Here is a 19,403-nt window from a genome sequence, read left to right as displayed (position 1 = left end):
GGATATATGTATACATATAGCTGATTCACTTTGTTATAAAGCAGAAACTAACACACCATTGTAAAGCAATTATACTCCAATAAAGATGTTAAAAAAAAAAGTTTTGCTATTAAGGACCACCCATCAGGGTTCTGTGGCCAGATACCCAAATTCATCTCGGGTTCCAAGTGCAAATTTAAACTGATTCCTTCCATCCTTCAATTCAAGCATATGGTAGAGTAGTATTTTCGAACAAAGAACTGGGTTCAAATCTCATCATACTAGCTCTGCTTCCTTGGGCAAGTTATTTGCTAAACAAGGAATTTGCCTCTCATCTCATCTGTAAAATGGGTATTCCCAACTGTAAAAGGTATATGAGTAGCATGGAATTCACCTGTCACCAAATGGGCATTTAGTATTAGTGTTGCCACCCTACTCCCCTCCCCAACTAGAAAATATGGTGGGGGGGGGGGCATTTTGTCCACCAGAACCCTAAGAGGAAATGAGCTGTTCCTCCAGATAAGAGCTGAGGCATAAAACTGGCAGAGGGGCTTGGGACAGACAAAGAAGAACCATGAGGTTCATCCTGCCTCTGGTTTGACCGCTATCACCCTTGCAATTGCTCCTGTCCGCTTTGACAGGTGAATCTTGCCACCCTGTGTTCCAGACTCCATGTGGGAAGAGGATTATGAAACGTTTCTTCACAGTTTACATGTTTCATCTTTTGTATTCTTAAAGGGAGAAGGTGTTACATGTGAAGCCCAGGATGAAAAACAAGCAAACATCATAAAGGACTTGGCCAAAACCAACCAGGTAAAGCAAATAGAGGGGTTTTTTAAATCTTTTCTTTCTGTTCCCTAAAACCTGCTTCTTTTGTCTTTTATTTTCAATGCCCACGGAGCTACCAAAGACAAAGATGGGGGAAGGGGGGCTTCCCTGGTGGCGCAGTGGTTGAGAGTCTGCCTGCCAATGCAGGGGAAACGGGTTCGAGCCCTGGTCTGGGAGGATCCCACATGTCGTGGAGCAACTGGGCCCGTGAGCCACAACTACTGAGCCTGCGCGTCTGGAGCCTGTGGTCCGCGACAAGAGAGGCCGCGACAATGAGAGGCCCGCGCACCGCGATGAAGAGTGGCCCCCGCTCGCTACAACTAGAGAAAGCCCGCGCACAGAAACGAAGACCCAACACAGCCATAAATAAATTAATTAATTAATTAATTAAAAAAAAAAAGATGGGGGAAGGGACAGGAGCTACTTGGATAATTGAGCCAGTTGCCAGTACTTCCCTTTGTTTTTATTTATTTTTCCCCAAATTACCACTTCTGTTTTCCCACCCAAAAGCTTTGCAAACAACAGCTTTTTCTAGGTGAAAGTGTGAAATAGGGAGATGTTCCTGACACCTTTATCACGGCCTCTTCTCCCTCCCTGCTGATAGCGCCTTGCCTGCTCCATTCTCCTCACTCCCACACTGATCTGTACCACTGGCCTAATGTCTGTCAAAATTATGATAACATCAAGGTACTGGTTACCTGATAACAGCAATGCACTGGTTGATAATATCAAGATGTGACCCTTTCCAAGAGCAGGTCCATGGTGAAAGAAAACTCTTAAAGTTAGGTCAGTCTTTTAAAATCCAGTAGGCTAAAGTTATCATTTTCTCAGTTATTCAGCTGCTCCTATGCACAAGACACACTGTGCCAGCCACCTTACATACATCGTTTCAAATTCTCCATCAGACTTTCAATGTCAGTGTCAAAATGTAACTTGTTGAAAACAATAACTTAAGTTCAAAGACAGTAAATTAAATGACCAAGTTGACATATCAAATTTAAAGCCAGAATGGAATCTGAGATCTAGTCAGATACCCCCTTATCTCCACATCAAATCAATCAAAAGTTCTGCCTGTACTCATTCCCAAATGGTTTTCAAATCCATACTCTCCTCTTCCTTCCTCTGTCCCTGCCAAATTCACGTCTGCCCTACCTTTTACAGGGACAATTTCAATAAGACGATTACAATTTGTCTCGTGTTCAGGGCCCTGCCTCCCACAAAGCCAAGTCCACACGGCAAGTTGCTCTGTCTAAAGCCAGACAACTGCATTCCTCCACTTGAAGCTTTTTAGTGAGAGGCAGCCTCGTCTGGAAAGAGCATGGTCTTCAGAGGTTCAAACCCCAGCTCTACCCTAGCTCTGTGTCCTTATACAAGTTACTTAACCTCTCTGGGACTCAAATGCCTCCTCTGTAAAGTGGGGATAACAGTCACACCTACTTTCTAACGTTGTTGTAAAGACTAAATGAGCTAATATTTGGGTAATGCTCAGAAGTGGGCCTGGCCATACTAAGCACCATAGAAGCATCTTCTGTTGGGATCAGGGTGCTGTTCCAAGCACTTCATAATCTCCAACCTCTGCACTCCACCCTCTTTCTCACCCTTCAAGCACCATAAACACCAAAAACTCGCCCACTTTGGCCCTACACACCTTTTCTCAGGAGGAATGCACTTCTTTACTTGGCTCACTGCTATTTATTCTTCAAGACCCAGCTCAGGCAGTACCTCCTGGAGGAAGTCCTTCTCTGTTCATCAACTCTCATGACCCAGTTCGGGTTGCCTGTCGTGCTCCTAGAACACTTGTGCTTGCCTCTGGCATTGGTCAGCATGTTGGAAGTGCATACACGGCTCTGTCTCCCACACTGAACTTCTTGCTTCTCTTGTATTAACCTCTACAACCCTGGCACCCAGCTCTGGGCCTGGTGCTTAGTAAATGCTCATGATGGTTCACTGAGCCCTAACTCTTGTACTACATTACCCTGTTGGAACAGAGAGATTGCTATTGTGATTAGATGGCCCTACCTTTACATCACACGTTACATCTCTCACGTGTCTAATTCAGGCTATAGCTTCCTGATCCAAATAAGCCAATAAATATTGGTTGGTTCACTGCAGCCCCCTATTGGCACATAACTGACTGACCTAGAGGTAGAGAGGAAGTCAATCACAAAACAGCCAGGTAGATATAGACACGCCCGCAAGCTTGGCATGATGGGTAGAAAGTGAGCACTTTCTCTACATTTCCAAGGTTGGGAAATTATACTTCGTTGGGTTTCACAACTGAGTATGATTTTGAAGAACACGAATTGGAATCTTCTTAAATTACTTTAATCTGAATGCTATCTTTATAGTCCCATTCACCAAATTTCTGAAAGTCTCAGCTAGAGGAAGATAAAGAAAAGGGAATCAGGAGTTGCTAAATGCCTGCATGGCCCACATGTCACAGCTGTTTCACAATCTTCACAACACTCCCAATGGAGGACTGTTAGCCCCTTTTTTAGGCGCGAGGACTGAAACTCAAAGAGTTTTAGTAATTTGCCCAAGGACATACTGCTAGAAAAATGACATGGCTAGAGATTATGCTTTCATTGGACACAAACCTTCCAGGAATTCCAGAGTTTACTGGGACATGTGGTTCTGAGGCCTGACTCAGGAGCAGGGGCAGGGGAGGGTGATGCCATATATTAGTCCATATTCCCAATTAGAGACAGATGCTGTGGCTAAATCAATTGTGAAACAACTCCAATTGGCCCCAAGATGGTAGAAGCAAACGGATTACCCAAAAGCTGCTCATTCTTTTTGCAACTCTATATACTATGTCCTAAAAAAGTGATCAGTACAATAGTTTTTTTCCCACTCCCTAATATTCAACAATTCTTAAATACATTTGCAAAAATCTCATAGGTTTATTAAGAGTCCATACTTCAGTCACGTTGAACCTCAAATTCCTTTCATTGTGTATGACACATAGTCATTTCTTAATAAATATGTGTCGGGTGAGCAAATAAACAACTGCGACTAACACTGAACTCATCTGCACAGCTTGACTTCTGGCATCCAGACATCTCCCACCATGTAGCTGCTAACATGACAGTGGATTTCCGAATTAGTGAAAAGGAATTCCAGTCCATTCAGGCTGCCTTCGATCAAAATAGAATGCACTATGCGTAAGTCCTAGGCAAATATTCAAATGTGCTAGAGACTCAAAGTCTTGGAGTCTTGAAATTGAAAGGCAAGTGTAACTTTTAAATTGGGTGCCCCAAAATGAAAGCTCTATCTATGAGATAAAATTTATAGTTACTTCCAAACAGACTAGGGAGGCCTGCTTATAAAAGTGATGAGCTCAAAGTTGGCCACTCAACTTCTATCTTATGTTTGCTATGATCTGCAAGAACAACAATTACGATATCTGCCATCTCTAAAACTCAGCCCCTGGTAAGGACACAGTGCACGTGATCAGGCATGGACGGTTTGGTCACACTCGTCACCCCTGCCGGGTAATCAACCCAGAGCTCAGCACTACTAATGACTACCAGCACCACATTCTTGTATTTGAATTCTCCTGATACATAAAAGGAGACCCTAACAATGTTCATCCTTGAGTCAGAGATGTAGGAATGTAAAATACATAATAAATAAATAATTCTTTACGCAAGAAATTCTTCCCCAGAGAAAGCAAAAACAATGCAGTAAAATAAGACAAATCTAAGAGGAGAGAATTCTCGAATGGCCAAAGATGCAGAAATGAGTCGCTGTGGTCCCACAGAGAAATAAAAGGAAATTGGAACTTAGCACTAACCATGGGTCATGCAGTCTAGGCCCTGGGGCAACAAATAAGAAGGGAGCCCAGAGATGAATATCACAAATCAATATACAGCATAGAAAACAAAATGTCTTTTTATACTTTAAAGTATTTAGCAATTTGATGTACTGAGGGATCCTGTACTCCCCCAGCCCTTGTCATTCCAGTATTCCCCTTTATTAAGAACCCCACCACTCAAAACTGCTAAACACCAGTTCTTTCTTTTTGACTTGCTATTTCATGCCTCTGCTACCTAACTTAGTGCTGTAACTCAAAAGGCCTTCTACTTCTGGCTCAGACAAAGATCCTATAATGTCATATGACAGAGCAGGATTTGATTGTATTTATTATATTGCTTCAATATTCCTAGTAAATATAAATACTACTGAAATGAAGGAAACACATACATAGACAAGTAATCAACTAATTCTTACAAAGTATCTAGCCCAAGCTAAAATATATTTTAGTTGGCAAACTGTATAATTTGGTTTGAACAGCAGGGTAAAAATGAAGCAGTATGTTTCCTTAATATCCTGGTAATGTAGACAAGCAGCTAGTTGCTCAACACTGAGTGTCCACAGTGGAATAAATCACTGTCACAGAAGACACCCAGGCAGGGGGCTGCCATCTTTCCATTTTATCAAATAACTCACATCAGCCCTTTCTCCTCTTTGGTCCTCTCCTAGCCTGGAACAATTCTGACTCAAACAGAGGTCTAAATCCAGATCCTCGCGAGTACTGTGGTTTTCACTTTGCCTTATGCCAAATACTTCCTTGCTGTCTACATCAAGAACCAAAGTGTTAAACTACCTATAAAAACTAGTTTTATCGGGGCTTCCCTGGTGGCGCAGTGGTTGAGAGTCTGCCTGCCGATGCAGGGGTGACGGGTTCGTGCCCCGGTCCGGGAGGATCCCACATGCCACGGGGCGGCTGGGCACGTGAGCCATGGCCGCTGAGCCTGCGCGTCCGGAGCCTGTGCTCCGCAACGGGAGAGGCCACAGCAGTGAGAGGCCCGTGTACCGCCAAAAAAAAAAAAAAAACTAGTTTTATCTAATTAGAAGATGATTTCTAGAAATTGGTCCAAATTAGCCACAGTTGTGAGAAAGCCACATAATTAGATAGTTACCTTCCTCAGAAATATAAATATGTAAAGTGATCTGTGCAGACAAGAACTATTTAAAAGCTTGTCTCCAAGTACTAATTATATAGATAATTTTATCTGCATATTAATTACATGTGTTACGTGGTGTCAGTCAGTAACAGAAGAAGGTTCTAAGAACAGAAACATCTGGTTGGACCCAGACACCAGTCAGAATAAAACCACATTAAGAGGCTGGCTTGACACAATGATTTACTAAGACACCCTTCATTAGACAGTGCATATAAACCACTACTTAGTTTAAAGCAATCTGTGTGATATTTTTTTTTAATTTTCAGAAAATTAAATTACCAAGACAGATTTTATTTTAAAGCAGCATATTTGCTCCCTTTCTTTCCCTTTACATTCTTACAAAATCACAAAAGGCCAAGCCTACAAATCAAATAATATGTATATACTAACAAACCTGAACAGACTGGTTCAATAATGTCTAAAAGAATGCACATCCCTTGGACTGAGCCTTAAAGGACAGACACCATATTTAGAATCAGCAGTTGAAAACCCTAGTGTTTTTATTAATTTTTCTACATTTTAGATATTCGTATTTTAGATACATTTTAGATTATCTCTTCTTTGATCAAAAGTTAAAATTAGAAAATAAGGAGTTGTTAATGAAAGGTAATTCAGGAAACAACAACTAATATAATAGTAAAACTCAAATGATACAATTAAGTAGAATCTTATTAAGACCCACATAAGATTATGTGAGAAATGTGGAAGAGATCTATACCAAACTGATCATCAACACTTCATATTAATGTCTAATTACCTAATAATGTTCAGTCAGATAAAAATCCATATTCCAAGTATATGCATGGTCCTATCAAATAAGTATGTCAATCAAATAAATCATTCTAGTGTTTCATCCTATTCATTTTTTCCTTCTGCTCCACATTTTTATATATTCCTTACACAAGAATAAAATGGGTATTGTTAATACGTGATACAAATGTCAAAGAGATGTTGGTCATGGTGGAAAGCAGAAGAGAATGTAGATTCTGGAGTGAAGGTGTCTGAATCTAGTCCCATTTAAGCCATGCATTAGGTATTTAACATTGACAGTGCATTTAACTTCTCTCCATCTCATTTTCTTCATCTTTAAAATGATGTTTCATAGGGGTTTCATGAAGATTGGCTGGGACCATATAATGTTCTCTGGCTGGTTCCTTTACTACTTTTATTAATGCAAGTGGAGGAAAGACCACTTATACATGTGCTTACATGAGCATGTGCACATACATGCGCACACACTGTGCAACAGGGGATAACTAGAGACTATCATCAGCTGCACCTTTTCCCTCCTACTGAATAAATTAGTGCCTTAAAGTTTATTACCCAACACAGAGGTATGCCTCAAATGCTGGGGGAAATCCATGTTGATAAGTGCCAAGTATGATACAAAGTAACCCAATTAGGGAGTTACTGGAGACAAATGAGATCCTGTACAAACCTGAAATCATGCTTTTTGAGTAGACCCTATCCTGCAGGAATGTGGGCATGGGGGAAACGCAGTCCAGACCAGCTTATAAGACACCATAACAATGACTCTGCCTCCCTGAAACATCCTTCCCCACTACAGTTACACACACACACACACACACCCCGAAGCTCATGGCAGTCACATATACTGGCACACAGTTCTCCATTCCTTCCTTTTTGTTATGGAAGTACACTTGAGTACAATATTATATTCGTTTCAGGTGTATACCATAGTGATTCAGTATTTTTACAGAAGACACTCCATTAAAAGTTACTATAAAATAATGGTTATAATTCCCTGTTCTGTACAATATATTCTTGCTGCTTATCTATTCTTATGTATAGTAGTTTGCATCTCTTAATCCCATACCCCTATCTTTTCCCTCTCCACATCCCTCTCCCCACTATTTTGTTTTCTAAATCTGTGAGTCTGTTTCTGTTTTGCTATATATATATATTTGCTTGCTTTATTTTTTTAGATTCCACAAATAAGTCATATCATACAGTATTTCTCTTTCTCTGTTTGACTTATTTCACTAAGCATAATATTCTCTAGGTCCATCCATGTTGCTGCAAATGGCAGAATTTCATTCTTTTTTATGGCTGAGTAATATTCCATTGTATATATGTGTGTGTGTGTGTGTGTGTACACACACACACACCACATATTCTTTATCCATTTGTCTGTTGATGGACACCTGGGTTGCTTCCATATCTTGGCTATTGTAAATAGTGTTGCTATGAACATTCAGGTGCATGTATCTTTTCAAATTAGTGTTTTTGTTTTTTCTGGATATATACCCAGGAGTGGAATTGCTGAATCATATGGTAGTTTTATTTTCAGTTTTTTGAGGAACCTCCATACTGTTTTCCATAGTGGGGCTGCACCAATTTACATTCCCATCAACAGTGTAGGAGGGTTTCCTTTCCTCCACATCCTCGCCAACATTTGTTATTTGTAGACTTTCTGATGATGGCCATTCTGACAAGTGTGAGGTGATAGCTCATTGTTGTGATTTGCATTTCTCTAATAACTAGCAATGTTAAGCATCTTTTTCATGTGCCTGTTAGCCATCCATATGTCTTCTTTGAAAAAATGTCTTTTCAGGTCTTCTGTCCAATTTCTGATTGGGTTGTTTTTTTTTTATAATTGAGTTGTATGAGCTGTTTATACATTTTGGGTATTAACCCCCTGTCAGTCATGTAATTTGCAAATATTTTCTCCCATTCAGTAGGTTGTCTTTTTGTTTTCTCGATGGTTTCCTTTGCTGTGCAAAAGTTTTTAAGTTTAATTAGGTCCCATTTGTTTATTTTTGCTTCTTTTACCTAAGGAGACAGATCCAAAAAAATATTGCTACAATTTATGTCAACGACTGTTCTTCCTACGTTCTCTTGTAGGAGTTTTATGGTTTCAGGTCTTATGTTTCGATCATTAATCCATTTTGAGTTTATTTTTTTATATAGAGTGAGGAAATGTTCTAATCTCACTATTTTAGATGTATCTGTCCTGTTTTCCCAGCAGCACTTATTGAAGAGATGAGAATGTCTCTTCAATATATTCTTCCCTCCTTTCATATATTCTTCCCTCCTTTGTCACAGATTAATGACCATAAGTACATATATTTATTCCTGGGTTCTCTATTCTGTTCTATTGATCTATGTGTCTGTTTTTGTGCCAGTACTCTACTGTTTTGATTACTGTAGCTTTGTAGTATAGTCTGAAGTCAGAGAGAGTGATACCTCCAGCTAACCGAATCCAACAATATATATAAAGGATCATACACCATGATCAAGTGGGATTTATTCCAGGGATGCAAGGATGGTTCAATATTCACAAATCAATCAATATGATACACCACATTAACAAAAGGAAGAATAAAAAATCACATGATCATCTCAATAGATGCAGAAAAAGCATCTGACAAAATTCAACATCCATTCATGATAAAACCTCTCATCAAAGTAGGTATAAAGGGAATATATCTCAACATAAAAGTCATTTATTACAAATCCAAGCTTGGGTTCAAGCTAGGTGAAAAGCTGAAAGCCCTTCCTCTAAATTGAGGAACAAGACACAGATGTCCACTCTTGCCACTTCTATTTAACATAGTATTGGAAGTCCTAGCCACAGCAATCAGACAAGAGTAAGAAATAAAAGTCATCCAAAGTGGAAGGGAAGAGGTAAAATTATCACTATTTGCAGATGACAAGATACTTTACATAGAAAACCCTAAAGTCTCTATCCAAAAACTATTAGAACTAATAAATGAATTCAACAAAGTTGCAGGATACAAGATTAACATGTAAAAATCTGTTGCTTTTCTATACACTAATAATGAACTATCAGAAAGAGAAAGTAAAAAAAAAAAAATTCTGTTTAAAATCGCATCAAAAAGAATAAAATACCAGAGAATAAACTTAACCAAGGAGGTGAAAAACCTATATTATGAAAACTATAAAACACTGATGAAGGAAACTGAAGATGATACAAATCCCATGCTCTTGGATTAGAAGAATTAATATTGTTAAAATGGCCATACTACTCAAATCAACCTACATATTTAATGCAATCCCTATCAAAACACCCATGACATTTTTCACAGAACCTGAACAAATAATCCTAAAATTTATATGTGCCCACAAAAGACCACATATTGCCAAAGCAATCTCCATTCCTTCTTTTTTACTCTCTAAAAGCAGCAGAAGGAGGGAGTCTTGAAATTGTCAACATAGGATTCATTTTGCCTCTTCTCTGAACTTACCAGCTCTCTGATCTTGGGACTCAGGCTTCCTGGAGAGCTGGTCAACTGGGCAAACCTTGCACAAGCCTCAGTAGACTAAGAAGACTATAGATCTGACAGCAATACCCAGGGATTTCACTCCTTGTGATGGAGGCACTGCTGTATGTGGTTTAGCTAGAGTACTGAAGTCATACATCTCTAAGTTCAAATCCCAACTTCTGTATTTTAGTTATATCCATGTTGGAAATCTACCTAACCTCTATAAAAATGGGAGTTATAATGGTACCCAATTAAGAGTGTTGATGTAAAGATTAAGTGAAAAATGTAAATAACATGCTGAACAGAGTGCCTGGTACATAAGAAAGACTCAGTAAACAGCCATTTCTATCATTAAATCCTCAGGGATAATTATTTATCCTTTCACCTATATTTAGGAACAATTTTTAACAAATTAAGCAAATCTTGGAGAGCTAAAATAATATCTGAGAGAAAGTAATTTGGTTTCATCTACTTAAACCTGGATGCTGGTTAGTGGAAGGGCTCATGAAAATAACATCTGGCCATAGTTCTTAATTTCCAGCCTTAGGCCTAATTTCTAGTCTTTATCAGCAACAATCTGTTACCATTCTGATGTCTTCATGCAGCTGCGTTTGTGGAAAGGTCTCACACGATTTTCTTTTGCTGCTGTTATCACAAGAGCTAAATTGATATGTGTAAGTCTAAAAATATTCTTAGATACAAGCTTCCTGTGACTAATTAATACTGCCGTATGCTATAAATCAACCTCTGAGACCATAAAATCTCTCTTTTCCCTGGTTCCTCTACTTCTATTAATGCAGGTGGAGCAAAAGCCACATACCCTGTTTAGAGCTTAAGACACTTAATTTTGTCTGTAGAGACAACCCAGAATATAACTTCCAAACTTCTCAGACTTCATGTGAGTTTTAGTGCAACATGCCCCACCTGATTCCAAATTTGTTGTCATAATTTTTTTCAAAGAAATCCCAGATTCATCCTAGGTCAAAAGCCAAGCATACAGTGAGTTAGATATAATATGCATAATAATGTGCTTGTCAGTGATGTTAATGGGAATCAATATTCATGAGCAGTACTTGGTCTCATGTGCTAAATAAACTCTAATTAAGAGTATACCTCATTTATGTTCTTCCTCTACACTCAATCAGTCAATCAGCAAGAACAGCACAACTCTAGATAAATGGGAAGATTGGAAGCCAGACACATGACAGATCTAAAAGACATGGTTACAGAACAAAGACGAAACAAGGTAAACTTGATCTAAGATAGAGATGAAGGAAGAGAAAATTTCTGTAAATGAAAGATAACTGTTTTTCTTTCTCCAGTAAATGTGTATTTTATCATTCCCCCTGTCAAACAGAATCTTGATTCACGATGTACAAGAAGAGGTTGAGAAACAGTTTGATGTCAAAGAAGATATGCCAGGCAGGCACAGCTATGCAAAATACAATAACTGGGACAAGGTATAGTATAAAATGCCTGCACTTCCAAAAAGAAAAACGTCACCCTCAACATTTGTTGTCTTTTAGTTTTCTTTTATTCTAATCTCTCAAAATTGTTTTTGTTCTTAAGACTGTTGCTTGGACTGAAAAAATGGTACATAAGCATCCTAAAATGGTCTCTCGTATTAAAATTGGAACTACTGTTGAAGATAATCCACTGTATGTTCTCAAGGTAAAAGTAATTTAAGAACTACAGATTCTTACTATTGTTGAAAAATATGAATGTAAGAGTTACTTTGTGACACAACTAGCTAATTTTTAGACAATAGAAAGTCTTATTTCTTTGAAGAACATATAAGCTCTAGACATCCATTCAAGATTAGAAGTGCCAGGTGGTTTTACGTAGAACCAAGAAAGTCCTTGAATAAACCTACCTGACAGACACAGTGGACAAAACCAGACAAGTTTCTTATCCCATATCTTTATAACAAGAGTTTATGATGTCCCTGGTGTATAAAACAGTTTTCCATCCATTAAAATTCAGTGAAACTGTTGACTAAATGTCAGGAAGAAAATAAACTGAAGAATCATATAATCATAGGATCCCAGTACAGTAAGTGAGGCATTTCAACTCTGTGTTGATAGGGAATTCCCTTCTATGACCGAGCTGACGATTGCCATTCAGCTGCTACGGGATTTTTGTACATCCAAAGACATTGCTCCCTAAAGCATCCCCTTAATAACTGAGAAGCCCTTCCTTACCCTGATTTCCCATCCATTCACGCTCTCCAATCACTCAAAACAAATCTAAATTCTCTAAAATGACAGTTCTTCAAATATGCAGCCACTAACCCTCCTCCCCACTGCAAACACAACTACAAAATCTTTTCCACTCCAGGCTAAACATCATGTTTATGAAGTATGAAAAACAAAAGGAAATGGCAGAAACAGAAGCAACTTTATAATCTTTTTCTCAGGCCAAAGGATGTTAGCAATAAAATAACAATAGATTGTGATTTTTTTAAACCCTAAAAGCAACTCTGACACTAAGAAAATTTTTTGAAAAATATACTATGAAATAGATTATGAATTATGCATTTTAAGGATACATGCCATGGTCCTCCCTAAGAAAAATATGTGCATACACAGTTACTCATTCAACAGAAGACAGGGGAAAGAATCGCTCTGATACTATGAATGAGTATTTGGACAACAAGAGATCAGTGTGTAAGTTCATGTAAAATAATATATCAAATTTATTTTTTAAAAGATTGGGGAAAAGGATGAAAGAAGAAAGGCTATTTTTATGGATTGTGGCATTCATGCACGAGAATGGATCTCCCCAGCATTCTGCCAGTGGTTTGTCTATCAGGTAAATCAATTGGAACAGTCACACAATTCTCCTTTGATTGTCAAGTCTCCATCACTTCACTGAGTGGCAACACCCCTTTACAAATGAGTGCAGTTCCTCTTAACAAGAAGAGCCCACATTTGGTGCTGTCAGGAAATAAACGCTCTGGATTTTACTCATCATTGAGGTTTTTATAAAATTGACACCTTCCTTTAAACTTCTTGAACTCCAGCTGACAGTTTATAAAACTAAAAAAACAATTTTTGGCTACAATATGGTTTTTCCTATAGTTAAGTATGGGAAATCTGAAACCATCTTTATATTACAACCTACAAACTTGGCCTTTCTTCAGTGAGTTCAAAGCACAGAACATTAGTTCCTGTTTAGATATTGAATTGGCTATGCACACATTTGGAATTTTCATGCTTAAATTTCCTTTCCAAGTGAAAAATGACTCATTTTTAAAAAAAAGTAAATCCACTTTATAAGTTTGCTGTTCTTCTCACTCTATTTCTATTGTATTCTGACTCCTACTATCTTTTAACTTTCTCTTCTCTGCCAGCTTTTGCATACATCATGCTGCTGGAATATGACATCACAACTGCTTTCAGGGCAAGGATACTTTCCACTAGGAATGAATCTGCCAGTAGAACTCATTTATCCCTGCAGTTGTTTTAGTTCTTCCAGCTGAGGGCCGAGAGCTCAGCTTACTTAAGTAATAAGCTCGCTTACGTAAGCCATAAAGGAACACACAAGATAGGGCTACAAGAAATGTCTTGGCTCCAGTACAGATATACCTTAGAGATTTTCCAAGAATAATGAGAGATTTTAGGTAGCCATAGAAAGTCCAGATAATTAGAGAAATTTCCATCTGATGTGAGAAAACAAGTTGGTTGGTCAATCTAAATGCTCTAATTTTTTTATTAACAAGGTGTTTTTCCTTTAATTCTACTTATAATTAATTCATGAATCCTCCCCAATATCTATTCTTATGCTTACAAATTCAATATATATTTACCGAAAGATGTGAGGAAAAGAATCTATTTAAAACAAGTTGCACTGCTAATTTTTCACTTGGCCTCCCTTCTTTCCATAAAACATATCTTGCATGCTACATTTGGAATGCTACAAGTCTTGATAATTAAATGATCCTTCAAAGAATATTTAGTTCAATTAATTTCACTAGTCTGAATAAGTGTCATTTTTTTCTGTCATATATATGGGTTATTTATCTTTATGCAGTTTAGGGGAAATACGTTTGAAATCATGTGACGGGCAAATGGACTTAAGGAGTGGTAGTCATTACAATTATAACCACAGCTTTCCACACGGTAGCTAAACTTTGTACCAATAGCTTAATTTTTTCCTACCCCTACAGGCAACCAAAACTTATGGTAAAAACAAAATTATGACCAAACTCCTGGACCGAATGAATTTTTATGTTCTTCCTGTGTTCAATGTTGAGGGATATATTTGGTCATGGAGACAGGTACTGCTCTGTAGTCTCTTGTTTGCATTTAGGTAATATATTATTTACCGACTTTCATGCACATTGAGTGTTACGCATTAAGTTTAAGGTTTGGTTAATCAATTACAGTTCAGAAAAGTATATTTTTAAAAACTCAGTTTCAACTAAGGAAAGCATGATTTCCTGGTTACGCAGGAGTTCTTAAAATAATATGAAATTTCCGCTGCTGAAGCTAGTAATGCAGAAAAATGAAATAAAGCACTAATTATAAAGGAAATGTATATTATACAATATGGCAAAAGTATTTCTAGCTAAGAGTAAAAGTCATTTAGAGACATTCTGAACATAATGATTTCAAAACAAAATCATTGTATTCCATCAATTTGGGACAGAATCTGCAGTGGAATAATTGTATCAAAAAATAAATAAAAGAGTGACACAGATATCTGTCTTTTAAGAGAATTCTTTATACCCTGCTGTTGCTAAATAAGATTTTGAGATTTCAGACAGATACTATCACAAAAAGTTATTTTCTGAAAGTTATGCTCCAACAATCACAATTTGACCTGTATTACATCTGAATCTATAAATGTTGAAAGATGTAACGAAGGTAAAATTCAAATTATAGGTAATTTCAGAACAAAATCGATCATTTTTTAATACTCAGAACTAATCAACAGTTTTTAAAACTAACTGAATTTTTTATCAAGGCCTTAAACTATTAATATAAAAAACATTTCTGAAAATATTACAAGTTATAAGAAAATTTTTTTTTTCTTTATATAATGGGTCTCAGGTTAACTAGATAAATTTCAAATAAAGCTGTAGACACCTGCAGGGAGAATCTGAAATGATCAAATTGAAAAATGCTAACTGAGCTTGTGTAAACACTTTCATCATTCAATACTGCAGGACCGCATGTGGAGAAAAAATCGTTCCAAGAACCAACGTTCCAAATGCATTGGAACTGACCTCAATAGGAACTTTAATGTCTCATGGAACTGTGAGTAGCAGACAAGATCTCAAGGGAAATAGCTCTAAAGAGTGTTTAGACACCGAATTTAGTTAAACTACCTACTTATTCAGTAAAGATAGGTATTCCCTAAGTGTTAATTTTCTAATCTAAAAAATGAAAGATAATCATCACTACCATAGAAGTATTATGAATGTTTTGTTGAATGGGTGGAAGTAGGAGGTAGGGCTGTTTATCAAACAATCTCTTACTCAATATATCTAGCTTGCTAAAAATCAGGCACAATCCAGAAATTCTGATAATCTGAACAGAGATCTCAGGTCCCTCCTCTTCCTGATCTGATAAAATTTGAGAAATACCAGTGGTTAGAACCAACATATAGGTAGTTCTTCAGATGTGTAGTGAAAAGAAACATCTGGGGCAAAGAAAGTGAAAAGGTTGCAGGAAAAAGCAATGATAAGCAGAGGCCTGCTACATCAGATGATGCCGCAGCTGCTACACAACTATTACGTTATCATTACATACATTCAAAGAGAAATTGCCACTATCCCAAGTCATAAATTTCTTCTTCATCTAACTTTGTTGAAAATACCACCTCAGCATCTAATTCTATTCTACCATAATGAATATGATAATAGCACATATCCCTAAGTGAAAGCTGCCTACTGAAACAGGTTAAAGAAACTCAGGCTCAGGGAAGGTAATGTACAGCAGTCTCCAATGAGTTAGAGCTGAGGCTGAATTGGAACTGACTCCAGGCCCTGGGCTGCTTCTGATGCGTTATTCCTGTGACCCTGGGAAACGGAGGGAAAATAAACAAGGCTAAGAATAAGAATATTCAAGTGGGCTAACTCTGTTATACTCTTGAGTTATGCGTACAGAGTTAGTCTGCAGGGACACTGAGGCAGCCCTGTAAACCTGGGAGACTAAAATGTTAAAAACATTTTGTGAATCCCTGTCAAACGAAGTAAGGGCTGTACTGATGGGGAGCAGATTCTGATCTCATCCCTCCATGTCCTCTGCAGCTTTCCCTCACACCAAGGACCCATGTCGGGAGATCTATGGGGGCCCTGCACCAGAGTCTGAGAAAGAGACCAAAGCTGTCACTGACTTCATTCGAAGCCACCAAAAATCAATCAAGGCTTACGTTACCTTCCATTCCTACTCCCAGATGCTATTGTTTCCCTACGGATATACATCAGAACTGCCACCTAACCACGAGGAACTGGTATGTAGGAAAAGCCTGTGGTTTATGCACTGACACCACCATTGACTTTCAGTCTGTTCATCATTAACAACTTGGGTTATCTTGAAAAAATTTCACATTTGAATACCAAAGAAGAGAACTAATGAAGTCTACCTTAGAGTTAAAACCATAACCTTAGGTTAATTTTTTCATGTGATAAAAGTACATAGGTAATAGAATCTTTTGATATGATTCTAAGATAAAGCCAGTACGAAGAAAGGTCTAGGCTACCAGAGTAGAATTCCATTACTACACAGATGTTGCCTAGTTAAATATTTACCATGGGTCATAACATAAAACCATACACAGCAAAAGCCTAAGACAATAGCAAAAACATCTGCTATTCCTGTCACCAAGACATCAGATTTAAGGAGAACAATTGTATTTTTATCCTCCTGATCAACTTAGAAATTACATTAATTCTTTTATTAACCAAGGAAAGAAATTTTGAATGATTGTGAAGCTTCTGCACTAAAAACATACTCTCTCTAAAACTATGATCCACTAAGCATTCTTTTCCTTTCTGTGAAAACTATTTGATCATGTTAGCTTTAAAAAAAAAAATTCTGCGTATGAGGGATAAATATTTTTAATTGCTCTAGAAAAAATAAAAGCTGTGATTCAAATACTGCCTCACAAAAATTTTTTTAATTTTTTAGAGGTTACAATTGCCTTTCTGACTTGAATCAATTGTTTTCAGCATTCAATTCTGAGTGGGAGCAAAGATTTGAACCAGTCATTAAAACCTTCTGTTTATATACAACAAATATACAAGCAATATGTGGCCCAAAGAGCCATTTATTTAATCAATCTAGTTGAGAATCTGAACCCATGAGTTTTATTAATTTATGCAAAGGTACAGCAATGCAATTCAATCTACCCTTAGGACAATAGTATTATGGATTAAAAAAATACAAATATACAAAACAAACCATTCTGAATAAAGTTAAGTGTTCTTACACAGCAACGAAATTGATTAAGAAAAAAACTTACTTTTTGGTTATATACATTATACATGTAGACTAAACAAAATCTTCACTAGAATATATATATAGTTAGTGACTATATTCCATTAAAATGAATTCAAATAATCATTCCCATAGCACAAAACACTATTGTGTATTAAAGGTCATAAGCTGCCACTCAAGAAGAAAAACTCTAGTTTAAACAAAAGTACTTTAAAAAGGAGTCAAGCACCTTTCTTCCCTTGGCATACTAAAATCATATGCGGAGAAAGACATATGGTGGTACGGAACCTATGAAGACCGAGGAAGGAGGAACATGGGAGAAACTGACTTTGAGAGAGACAAATATCTGAAGCCAAAAAAAAAGAAGAATATGTTTTTTTAGAAGGAAGGTCAGAAGTCATAAGGAAGAAAAGGAGGGAGGGAGAGAGGAAAGAAGAGTGAGTATGAAGAAAGGACAGAAACACAAGCTATGATATTACTGTACATAACTGATTTCACATTTAGAAGGCCTCACAATGACAATATGTATATCTTACTGAAAATAAATTTCTCAATCATTTATTTTATTTTGATCTTCAAATGCCAAATAACCAGTAAAATCGACTTTTTTTAATCTCCAGTGAATTAACAGCATTCACATGGTATCCAGTTATCCCACTCCTACTTCCCTTTCTCTCCAGGCCAAAGTTGCAAAGATTGGCACTGATGTCCTATCAACTCAGTATGAACCCACTCCACACCTGTGGTCCAACAGCATCGACCATTTGTACATTTTTCCTATTATTTATTGTGTCACTTCCCCTAATTCTCTTTTAGAGACATTAAAGAAAGTTATACAATTTGTAAGTTAGGATTAAAACATCTTGGAACTGCTAATTTAAACTTTGGTTTTAACAGAAGATTCTGAATTATACGTGAATCTAGGAGACAGATTCCACCCTTTTGGGGGGGATAAGATTTTTCTAGAAACAAGTTATACTGAACTTTTACAAGGCTACAAGGTCGACAGAAGTAATTACTACAACAAGACAAATTTACAGTTTAATTCCTTCATCATCCTATTCTCTACCACCACTACCACCACCATTTTATCCTCACAGGAACTAACAAGAATTAACTGGGGCAGAGTCAATTCTTTTTTTTTTAACCATTTAACTCTGACTGGACTCTTTCTTCCTTGGCCTTGTCCCTATGCAAGCACAGTCTTTTCCCTAGCTCCTAGGGGTAAAACGAGTAGGCCCACAGTTTCAGCCACTCTGCTCGCGTAAAGCCAGTCTCCTGTCCCTCTCACCAGCCCCTTCCTACTGTGTTCAACCGAAATCTACATGGTGGATTAAGAAAGGAGGTCACAAGGTCCTAGTTCTGCTGCTTTTGCTTTAGTGTCTGAGCACTACTTCTTAATCTTCACTATTTTTAAACTTTCTTTGTCTTTGCATTTTTTAATTATTGACATAGATTTCTTACAAGTCAGGCACTGTGCTCAGCCCTTGATTTTCACAATCTCAGTTACTCCTCACAATGTTCGATGAGGTGTGCGGTACTTGCAACTAGCTTAACTGGGATTCAATCCCAGGTTTTAACAAAACCGAGTCCGTGATCTTGACCACTGCACATACTGCTTTCCCATTTGGTTTTTGCAGCTTAAATAACTAGGGATTTCTGTTTTCAAGCAATAGAAATAAATTCATTTAGTTTTCACCAAAGACCATTAATTCAGACCCTGGGAAGTGAGACTATTTCTCCTCAGATCCCACTGATCTTAGTTTGGAAATTCTTTAGTAAAACTCGCCTTTTCTCCAAACTGTTTCCAAGTTTAAGTTCTTAGTGCCAAACTTTACAGGAAATTCCAATGAAACTGCTCACAAAACCTTAACTTCCTAACAAAATTTAATTCCTCAAAAGCAAGGATTACACTTCGGATCTCCTCTCAGATC

The 19,403-nt window shown here is 37.4% G+C and overlaps 1 protein-coding gene across 1 annotated transcript in view; it reads left to right on the top strand.

Moving 5' to 3' along the window:
• The first annotated feature begins 553 nt into the window (after nt 1-553).
• The window catches only part of CPA3 (carboxypeptidase A3), a 29,568-nt gene continuing 10,718 nt past the window's right edge, over nt 554-19,403 (top strand). The window contains 13 exon segments of the mRNA XM_027092833.1: nt 554-569; nt 572-620; nt 718-737; nt 740-792; nt 3,847-3,971; nt 11,382-11,484; nt 11,594-11,695; nt 12,734-12,835; nt 14,193-14,303; nt 15,195-15,285; nt 16,281-16,483; nt 18,150-18,203; nt 18,205-18,235. Coding sequence (XP_026948634.1) covers nt 554-569; nt 572-620; nt 718-737; nt 740-792; nt 3,847-3,971; nt 11,382-11,484; nt 11,594-11,695; nt 12,734-12,835; nt 14,193-14,303; nt 15,195-15,285; nt 16,281-16,483; nt 18,150-18,203; nt 18,205-18,235 — 1,060 coding nt within the window.

This window comes from Aethalodelphis obliquidens, unplaced genomic scaffold (assembly GCF_003676395.1).
Source record: "Aethalodelphis obliquidens isolate GAN/ISIS:26980383/991018 unplaced genomic scaffold, ASM367639v1 scaffold81, whole genome shotgun sequence".
NCBI classification, from domain to species: Eukaryota; Metazoa; Chordata; class Mammalia; order Artiodactyla; family Delphinidae; genus Aethalodelphis; species Aethalodelphis obliquidens.
Note: the sequence above shows the minus strand (reverse complement) of the source record. Positions and strands in the feature narration are given on the sequence as shown.